The 10735-nt window shown below is 34.2% G+C and overlaps 1 protein-coding gene across 3 annotated transcripts in view; it reads left to right on the top strand.

Moving 5' to 3' along the window:
- The window catches only part of LOC111718227 (cytohesin-3), an 18579-nt gene that overhangs the window by 4640 nt on the left and 3204 nt on the right, over nucleotides 1–10735 (top strand). The window contains exons 3-12 of one of the 3 annotated variants that reach the window (XM_023493768.1): nucleotides 1274–1306; nucleotides 1503–1663; nucleotides 2391–2444; nucleotides 2683–2801; nucleotides 2961–3081; nucleotides 4992–5137; nucleotides 5860–5980; nucleotides 7776–7860; nucleotides 8535–8701; nucleotides 9137–9236. In XM_023493768.1, coding sequence (XP_023349536.1) covers nucleotides 1274–1306; nucleotides 1503–1663; nucleotides 2391–2444; nucleotides 2683–2801; nucleotides 2961–3081; nucleotides 4992–5137; nucleotides 5860–5980; nucleotides 7776–7860; nucleotides 8535–8701; nucleotides 9137–9236 — 1107 coding nt within the window. Of the gene's footprint in view, nucleotides 1–1273; nucleotides 1307–1502; nucleotides 1664–2390; nucleotides 2445–2682; nucleotides 3082–4991; nucleotides 5138–5859; nucleotides 5981–7775; nucleotides 7861–8534; nucleotides 8702–9136; nucleotides 9237–10735 lie in introns of all 3 variants that reach the window. The other 2 variants (XM_023493766.1, XM_023493767.1) reach the window with 2 other exon arrangements.

Here is a 10735-nt window from a genome sequence, read left to right on the forward strand (position 1 = left end):
GGGGTAGGCACATTTAAGAAGGGTGCTCAGTGCTGACTTAAAAAGCTGTTGGCTAGCTAACTAAAAACCATTACAAAGTATAAAATTCCAGTTTCTGATGATGTCAAAAATTATTGAATTCAGCTTTGATGACTTTCCAATTATTTGTTCACATGAGAATGAATATATGATAAATTGAGGGGGGGGGGGTTGATGTTACCAAAAAGCGGACTCTTTATGGTTTAAAGGGGAGGGTTTCCTGAAAACTGTAAAGTCATTGAAACATAGTTTAATGTCAATTTGACTTACACCCTCCCCCACCCACTGGACTTGAGGGACTTTTTTGCGGAGCTACGGTATTATTCTGATTCTAATATTCATTAAATAAGATGATTTTATTTCCTTCATCCCCCTCCCCTCCCTCCCTCATCCTATTTTATGAACTCACTTCCCTAGCGTATACGATACCCCGCCAACTGCCTTAAAAATGCGTCACAGCTTAACAACCAATGTATACCCCCTTTCATAAAATTCAAAATATTTTTAAAAGTTGGAACTTTTAGAAATTATGTAATTACCAGCCGTAACAGCGTTAAAAGTTATTTTAATTCTCATAAGAAAATAGATCTTTGAGCAATTTAAGGTTTTTAAAAAATTGACAAGATGTCCGTTTGATTTTTTAATTAACGCTGTAAAAGTAAATTGTTGTTTAACAAAGCTATTTGCGTTATCTTCTATAATCTTTATTAAGAAGCTGAAGGGGCATCTAAAACTTATCTTTTTTGGCCTCTTTTCAAATTTTTAAAGTTACATTTGATAAAAGGACACTCTTAGATAATTTATCTAATTAAAGTTTGTTTAGTTTTTAATTAAAAATGGATGGCCCCTGTTAATGCTTTAAGGAACACTTAAGCATAATGAATTTCTATGCCTGCTTTCAGACTAACCATGTCAAAAACGCCAAAGTTGTTTAGACTCTCAGCAGGAGGGGGGATTAATGAAAGAAGCCCCACCCATGGGGGGGGGGGGAATGGCGGCACGAGCGTTTCAAGTTGTCGGATTTTCGGTGAAACCGCCAAAAATGTTTCGGGGGCTAAAAGTGTCGATTTACAGTATTATGTTTCAGCAAAAAATGCTTTAAACTTGACTTTTAGTCCAGTACGCGTAATCTTACACATGTCTCAGTTTAGTTTTAATTAAGGATTTTCTCACAATTTTCTGCAGAACGGTTTTTTTGATCCCGTCAATCCTGGCATTTTTTCAACATAAAAATATTTATTGATTTTTGTTTTAGAACCAGAACGAGGAGAGTCCGAATTTTGTCAAGGAAAAAGAACATTCTATATTCATAACAATTCAAAATTTCCATTTTCCATTTCCGCGGACACTGTTGATTGATAGAATTATGCAAATCCACAATTCGAACAATTCAACTTTTATAAGAAAATTTTTCTTTTCCAAGTCCTTTCTTCTTTTCAACAAATCAGAAAATTCATAATTTAATAAATGTTCTTTTCCTAAAGGATCCGTCATTGCGCATCGGAACACGCCTTACAAAAAGCGCGTCTTGGTTCAATTCCTTATCCCGGCGGGCGTCGAGAAAAACGCCGATTAAGAAACGATCTTTTGCCGCATTTTCATCTGGCAATGAATCTTTCACTGCTCCGTGTCCTCGTTTAAACAAGTAAGTTTAATCGCCATTTTTATTCTCTTAGAGGCGACAAAATATGTATTTATTGTCGCCTCTAAAACTGGTGTTGGACCTAAACAACCATTTTTATGTGTTTCCATTGTCCAATGTCTCATAAACAAGCATCATTTATGTAATTTGTATGTTCTTTAAATGTTCTAAAAATCTTTATCAAAGTTTGTAGGTCTATTTTTAAAAATGCATATTTTTGTAACATTTTAAAACATACTTTAACTTCTTCTTAGAATACTATCTCTTTGTAGACATGAAGAATAAAATAATGTACTGCATTTAATCGTTCAATTGTCTCGCATTATGTACTGTTCATGTTCAGTGTCACGCCGTGACAGTACAACGAACTAACACTAGTACGTCTGATGATGTCCTGAGAAAAATACATAAAAAAACTCTCATTTAAATTCTTCGACAATTATTCTCAATGCACATGTTAGACAAATTGCAGTCAACAGGGGGTTGGTTTACTGTCCAGGGGGGGGGGGTTCTTTTAATTGTTTCAATTGGTCATTTAAAGCCATTAGTGCAGAGATTGTTTTCAATTTGCCAAGGTTACCTAAAATTGGTGCACTTTTGTTGGAGAGAAACCGCCGCAAATTGACCCAGGGGGAGGGGGTGATAACATTTTATGACCCCTGTTCAAGGGTGCTAAAGTGAACTACCAAATATTTAATTTTAGTGCTAATTAGACATTTTGTGCATGCAGCGATATATCACAACTTTGCGAAAAAATTCGCAAAACTTATCGAGGGTATACCAGGTAGGAACCTTGGAGTGGAAAGTTAAGTAAAAAAAAAACTTCAAGAGAGATAAAAAACATTTAATTTTAGACCACTTTTAGAAAAGAATTAAAAGACTCCAAAATCAATTCTTCTGAATTCTCTTCCTTCCTTTCAATGTATAGTAAAGTAGTATAGTATATAAGTAGAATAGATAAATGTATGCACGTACGTGGAACAATTTAAATTTTTGTTGTAATTTAAATTTTTCTTGTTTAGGTCAGATTGGGATGTTCGAAGGAGCCCGGTTTTGGTCGCCCCTGACTTACTTTTAGGGGCACCTATCCACTCCACATCCCGGTCAACTGATTGTTTAGACTTGGACTCCACGTCAGCAGGTAGTTTTTGCGACGTCGCTACGCCGACTTTAGAGCCGGCGTCGCCGTTGCAAACCTGTCTTTGTCATTCTGAATCCTCCCCGACCCGATACAGGGTTCGGTATAGGGAGAAAATGCGTAAATACCATGCCGTCATTCGACTAAACAATTCTACATCAGATATGTCAACCCTCGACCTGTCGAACCTGGAGGAGGGGGAGGTGCCTGAAAACCCCGCCCTCTACTACACTATAGATTCTAGGAGGCTGGCCAGCAAACATAAGAAGAGCTTAAAAGAAAGGTGAATTATAATTATAATGGTTTTAGATAAATATCTAAAATTCTTAAAACCATGATATTTTGTTTAAATAAATAAGAATACAAATATGGTTTCTAATTATTTAAGCAAACAGATACATTTATGCAAATTACATTTGGTTCCCCAATATAATGTCTAAGCCACTAGAGAACAGTGTGCAGTGTCAAAAGCAAATGAGCGATTGTGTCAATCTTTTTTATCTATGTCTGAAGCCAAACTTTATAAGCCGTTAATTTGTAGATTTTAACTCTTACAAAGCGGTTGCATCGCATTCTTTAGTTTTGCACTTGACACTCATAAAATCAACGGAAGATAAATTCAGTTTATAATTAAAGGGACAGTAAGCGTAAAGTGACCCACCATGCAAAGTTAGCAATACCCGATTCACAATGCTACCCTTGAAGCCTTTATTAAACAAAAAATGTGGAAGATAGTTTTTCTAATAGTGTTTAATTCTGATAATTCCTTCATGGTTTTTTTGTAGTAGAAATTCGTAAGTCATTTCGGAAGAGAAAACACGATAGAAAATGATTAGTGTTCAAAGTTTTAAACATATTTGTATGTGAAAAAGTTTAAAATTACCGTTGTGAACAAGGTATTGCCCTTGATCACTTTAAATTACGTTTACAAATGTTCAATCGACTGGTTTGCCAAGAAACAATTGAAGGTTGAAAAACTGAGTAATATTGTGAATTAAATTAGCAAGGTTATAGAGTAAAAATCTAAAGAAGATATAACATGATGTATAGAGAGGGCCTTGGGGTTAATTTTTAATTAAATATATAAATATTCTTGTAACATTGACCAGTACTGTACTTTCCTGTAAAAAGGAGCCAAACCCAGAAAATGTAAATTGAAAGAATTTAGGAAGAGGGGGGGAGGGGGTTACAAATTCTTACTTGGGTTTACAGGTTTATTTAAGAGCAATTAGTTGTATCTTCTAGTCCTCTTGTTCTAACCACCACTTTGCTAAATTAGGTATGCAGATTTTTTCAAGAAAGGATTCTTGAAAATTACAAGGACAGTGCTTTGAAGATGTCTGACCTATTTGTAGAATAATTAGCTTAAAAGCTAATAAAGTTTACAGCCCTTTTTGTCTTTACTTTGCATCCTTTTTTAGGACCTACGCTTAAGATGTTTTTGATGCAACTATACCGCTAGTTTTTATTATTGAAAATATTTCACTGTTTGACTAAAAAAAAGATATTTCTAGTTTAAGAATATTTCTGAATATTTGCTGACAAATCTGATCTTGTCATGCTCTTGAGAGACATATTCAATTTCCTTGATTTTTCAACTATTTTATAGGGTTTCTTTTTCATTACAATGTATTTTTTTGGCTTCTTTAGTCCTTAGTAAATACTGGATAAAGGGTTTAGAACTTTTCATTTGCAGAATTAAACTTTGCAATTTTCTGAAGCAGTTTCAGCCATAACCTAGTTTTTTTTTCACGATAATTAGAATTTAAGTTTTTTTATTTAATTTTAATCTCCACATTCGCATTCATTAATCAGTATCTTTTCACTTTTAATAATTTAAATAATTTAAAGTAACCATCCATGAAAAGTTGGCCATGCCCGATTTACAACGGTACCCTTGAAACTTTAATCTTATTAAAATTGGGGTAGATACCGTCGTATTTCTGACTCAAAAAGTTTTTTTTCTGTGAATTTTTCCATTGCTTCCAAAAAGCAAGAAATACGCAAGTCTCTTTCGCAGAAAAATCGCAAACAAGCAAAAACATTCATATATAATTCATCCTTGATCAAACAGACAAAACAAATAAATCAAGCATTGCTATCTTTGCATGGAGGGTCAGTTGAAATCAAGCTTATAGTTCCGTTCCTTTAATAGTTTTTGTACAAATTTTTTACATTTTACTTTTTTTGTAGAAAGTTGTTGAACGGCGTGAAGAGGTTTAACTTGGACCCTGAGGAAGGTTTAAAATATCTTCAGGAGTTTAACTTCATCGACAACAAGCCGGAGTCAGTCGCTAAATTTCTTTTTCGACAAGAGAGATTGTCGAAGAAACAAATAGGTAATGATTGTCACTTTATATAAAGGAAAATTAAGTCTTTGTCTGAAACTCTTATTTTCTAGTCTCTGCATCTCTGCAAGCTAATGTCGTAGACCATAGATATCTCAAACTATGAATTCTATTAGATCTAATATCAAAGGTTTACACCATCAGGTTGCAAAGATATAAGGTTCAGAAAATTTAAGTTTATGTCAAAGACTTAATTTTGTTGCGATTTTAAAGCTTTCTTAGATGAATGTATTAACTTTATTTCAAGTAGGGGGCAATCCCCCCCCCCATCCACATCCATCAAAATCTTTTCCTTGTATGCCTATCTTCTGTGTTTATCTGACAGATTATAATGTTAGTTATTCCACGAACCGTGTTAGTCAGGGCGCCCAGGAATTCCCGGACTAATTTTTCCGCTTAGCATGATTTTTATCAGAAACTGGTTTTATCTTTGCATTGCATATCTCTGCAAAATAACGTATAATTTANAGGTGGCCCCCTTCACATCTTCATAACATTCCTTTCTCACTTTCCTTTCCGCATACATTTTTTACTTGATTAAATATATTAGATTTTAATTATGAATACCGTTTAATTTTTTACTAACATTTTAAAATTTTTCATCTTTTTTTGACGAAACCTACTTATCTACCTACCTAACATACTTACCTACAGTCCTACCTACTTAATGACCTACCTTCTTACCTACCTCTCTCACTACCTAATTATTACAGGAAAATATTTGGGAGGCCATCATCAATTTAACAAAGATGTTCTCCGACATTTTGTTGAATGCCATGAGTTTACCCAGTTACTACTAGTCCAAGCCCTCAGGCAGTTTCTCTGGAGTTTTAGGTAAAAAAATAATTTTCCTGCAATTTTGCAATTTTCCCGGATTTTTTTGGCGAGAACACTTAGGTTTTCTACATTCACACAATTCCTAAGTTTGCAGTTTCTTCCGTAGAACTCGCAATATATCGTGAATCATCAAAACTTGCCCAGCTGTATTTTAAGTTGCTTGTTTTCTATATGTATGAATCATAGTGTCACAATTCCTTATATTTGACAATGTTTTCAAAGGATTGAGTCAAATGTTAAGTTTTAACTCCTGGGTTTTATCTACGGAAAAAAACATCTACTTTAACGTTGCCCCTAGGGCTTATGCAAATTGAAAATTTAGCAGTAAAATATATTTTTGCGAATAATTTGCACTGACTAGGGGTCGTTTTAAATCAGTGTTTAGTGGGGGGGGGGGGGGTTTAGAGACTGTTAATATGTAAATTCCGTATTGACAAGATCGTTTAAAATTTTTGCAGTCCTAATTAGCCCGCAAAAATTCAGCTCTTTGCAATTTTAAATCTGTGCTGGACAAAGCGGTATTCTCGGCGCTTTTGCAAAAATTATACTTAACACCTTCGACATTGCTCAGACAGCGGGGCAGCATTTTTACAAGTGTTTTCACTGTGCCAAAAAAGTTGGCGAAATTTTTAAATTGCGAGCAAACTACAATGCTTGCAGCAATATTATTTGTATCTTCAATTACTACAAGCCCAAGGCTATAAAGTAAGAAATGAGGCGGGGGGTTGAGAAAGAGGGACGGGGTTTATGAGTTTATAATATGTGAAGGGACAGGTTTATTTAAGAGGAAGTGTAGCATATCGGTTCAGTTGGGTTTAATGAGCATATAGGTGATAACAGATCAACCAGACAAGAGCCGGGGAGGACATATTTATTTCTTTATTTAAATTATTATTCCCTATATTTCAGACAATTTCCCCGAAGGGGTCATCCATCTTTTGTGAAGCCCATCCCTGTCCCCTTGGGGGTTTTCACCCCCCACCCCTTCCCCCTCCCTATAATCCTTTTACAGTTCTCATGTCTTCGCAGAACTTTGCGAAATTTCTTTTGCACGCATTTTAGGCAGATTTACTGGGAAACGTTTGCGGATTTTCTTAAAACAGAGTTTCTGAAAGATGTTTTGCTAGTTCGTTGTAATTCATTATAATCCTAGGGACAGTTGTAGAGGGAAAAATCGGAATTTCTATCTATAAATGGCGTGAAGCCTGCCAAAGAGGGAAGAGAAGAGGTTTCATGTTGTGTTTAATCTAAAAATAGCATGCACACATTGCACACAGCCATGCAAATCCTTTCTTTCTTTACACAGATTTTAAAGTATTTCTGAAATTCAAAGAATGTTTCTGCCCTCTTAAGAATCTAGTTCAAATCATTCAATAAGAATTTACAAAAATAACGAAATTTTCAACATTTTCAACCATTTTCCTAGATTTCATGATTAGAATATCGAATTTTTAAACTATTTTTCTTCAAACTCAAGATAGAAAACAAATGCCTAAAAAATAATCATGAATGAATTTAACCAACTGTAAACTTGAATTTATTGGCAAGGATGCAGGGATTAATAAATACTTCAATTAAGCCATAGTAGCAAGTGATGCAAGTTTCCTTGCAAAAATTCGCATATTTTCTTCTGCGAAATCTAATCAAATCTCTGTTTGACCGCGCTTGCAAATTAAACAATTCACTCTTAACATTTGGATCCATCTAAAAGGGATGAAAGGATGAATGAATGAATGAATCAATGAATCAATCAATCAATCAATCAATATAAAATAAATAAAATGTTTTTTAGGCTGCCTGGTGAAGCCATGCAGATCGACCGAGTCATGGATGCCTTTGCAGCCCACTACTGTAGACAGAACCCTTATCTTTTTGAGGTATTTCATATTTTTACGATCTCTCATTAGCTGAAAGCAGATTTTGTGGCTTCTGATTGGTCGGAACTTAAATCCATCTGATAACGAAAGATACGAATCAGATTAAGAATTAAAAATTTTAAACTTAAAATACAAACATTCTATATTTATTAATTTATCTATCTGATCTATTATTGATTTATCTTTAAAGTTTAATCAATACTTTTAAAATAGCTTTTCTCCGTTAGTAAACAATTCAACTTCTTTATACTTATGTTTATATTTCTATCAAACTTATTTTACCTTAGCTTAAGTCCGTCATCATTCATCATGCGTCAATTGAACTTTTTCAACTTTTCAACGTTTAACTTTTGACTTTAGTTTATAAGATTTCAAGGCTAATAAAACTATTTCTAGTCTAAACAGAAAACAGGATTAAATTGCATTTGTGCAATCAAATCTACATGTTAAGTAGATTTTCTTTATATATTTATGTAGCATTCGCAAAAAGAATTTTAAGTAGTTATTTCAAATCAGACATTAAGTACAGAGTTAATAAAACGCAAATTTACAGTTCAAACTACAATATAACATTTTACGGTACTGTACTTAGCTGTACTTTATGCAATGTAATGAACAGTACTCAAAAGTGCATGTACAATTTTTTTTAAATTAAATAATTTTTTGTTTGTTAGGAAACAGACACCTGTTTTATCCTGTCCTTCTCTATCATCATGTTGAACACTGCCCTTCACAACCCCAACGCCAAGATGAAGATCACGGCGGAGCAGTTCATCAAACAGAACAAGGGAATTAACTCAGGAAGAGATCTTGCGCCAGATATGCTGGAAGCCATTTTTAGGTAAATAAGTGCATCAATCACTGTACTGTACTGTACTCTACTGTACTGTACTGTTCTGTACTGTACTGTACTGTACTGTACTGTTCTGTACTGTACTGTACTGTACTGTTCTGTACTGTACTGTACTGTGCTCTGCTGTACTGTACTGTACTGTTCTGAAATGTACTGTGCAGTACAGCAGTACAGTGAGACTTCTGAGAAGAGCAGGATTTCTTTGGGTTTAAATAAAGTATATGTTTAAAATGTACAATGTACATTGTTTTTATCCGCAATTCTCATTCGTTTATAGTGGGCCAACCAATTAAAACAACCTACTCTGGTTAGGCGGGTCCAAACTACATAGTAAATTGTGATTTTTTTATTTGTATTATCTTGTGCTTTGTAGTTGAATAAAATATGAAATATGAAAATATGATTAAAACATTTTATTTTTAGAAACATAAAGGAGGAACCGTTTAAAATTCCTGATGAAACCTACGACGACCTTATGTACACATTCTTTTCTCCTGAACGAGAGGGCTGGCTTCTAAAGCAGGTAAAAATTGCGGATTTTCTAACACAAATCTTTTCATTTTGTTCATCACCGTCGTTTTAAAATGAGATTTTTAAATGACATTTTATGTTGGACCCCTTCCCCCCTTGACCCTTTCGAAAGTGATTAATGTCGTTTTTCGCCATCAACTCTTCAGGATTTCTTTCAATTAACTTGCAGACCCCCCAAGTGAACTGAATAGTTTATATTTTGACCCAAGCTCCCCACCCATACATCAGCTGGGAGTGTAAGGTTGCACAACCCTCCCCCCTCCCCACAAAAATGCCCCCCCCTTTTGCTACTTTCATCTTCTATTATGCATGTATTAAATTACACTTTGTCTTCCGGCGCGGTCCGCTCATAACAACAAGAAGTTCAATCAAACCTCCGCCATTTAATAGAAAAATATTTTACTATTTTTTTTTCTTGAAAGATCAATGCTATCAACTTGTTTTGACTCGGACTGTTAATTAGAAGAGGGGGGGTTTATGGGTAACATTAAAGCTTCTTGTTCTACATCTTGGATTTCACTATCTTTCCCCTCTTTTCATAGCTTTCAACATTTTAACTATAAAATGTTCCCCTTGTTGTTTTCTGGTCTCTAACTCTGCAATAACAAAAACTTTGCAAAAATAAGAAATTATTTAATTTGAAAATCGTTTATGTATTTTCAAAACTCTGAAACATTTGGACCCATTTTGAAACTTTGGACGGGTCTAAACAATCAGAGGCTTCATAAACACTTGCATTATTTTGGTTGAATAGGTTCGGAATTTTATCAAGATCTAACCGTTCTTATCAGGCTTTGCGATCTCATATTTCTCGGAGATTTCACATTTTAAAAGAAATTAAACGATAACATTTTTCAAAACTAACAATGGGGTAAAAAAAAATAAAATCAATGAATTGAAAAAATTTGATATTTTTTAGGATTTATTTTTGGATCGAACTTGGATCATTTTACGAGACAGTTCTTAAATGATGCTCAAATCTTTTTGTTCATTATTTCTAAATTTCAAACCGTTTGATCATCCCCCCCCACACACCCCCTTTCTTGGATCATCTCCCCCCTACCCCCTTTCTTGGATCGGAAAAGTACGTTCTCATAAAGATTTAGACAAAAATTGAAGACTTTTTGAAAATGCTGTTAACATCAAATATGAAAATAATAATTCCATATTACTTCCCGTTACAAAATTGGTCTGAATAAGTTCATTGCCCACTTTATTTTAGATCTTCATGAGTCATTGCCCCGGTTTTTTAGGAAATAAAACGAAATAAAAGATCACATTTTACCAGTTAAAAAGTGTGAATTCAACATCTTTTATCATTTAAACAATACCATCAGCTGCTTTTACCAACCAATTTCAAGTTACTTTTCAATATATATTATTCACCATCCTTTAAAATAACCAACCATTCAAACCGACAAATTTGTCCAAAATTAGCATTTTAAACAATACGATGATGGAGTGGGAGGAGGAGGAGGTGGGGGGGGGGCC

The sequence above is a fragment of the Eurytemora carolleeae genome, unplaced genomic scaffold, assembly GCF_000591075.1.
Source record: "Eurytemora carolleeae unplaced genomic scaffold, Eaff_2.0 scaffold407, whole genome shotgun sequence".
NCBI classification, from domain to species: Eukaryota; Metazoa; Arthropoda; class Copepoda; order Calanoida; family Temoridae; genus Eurytemora; species Eurytemora carolleeae.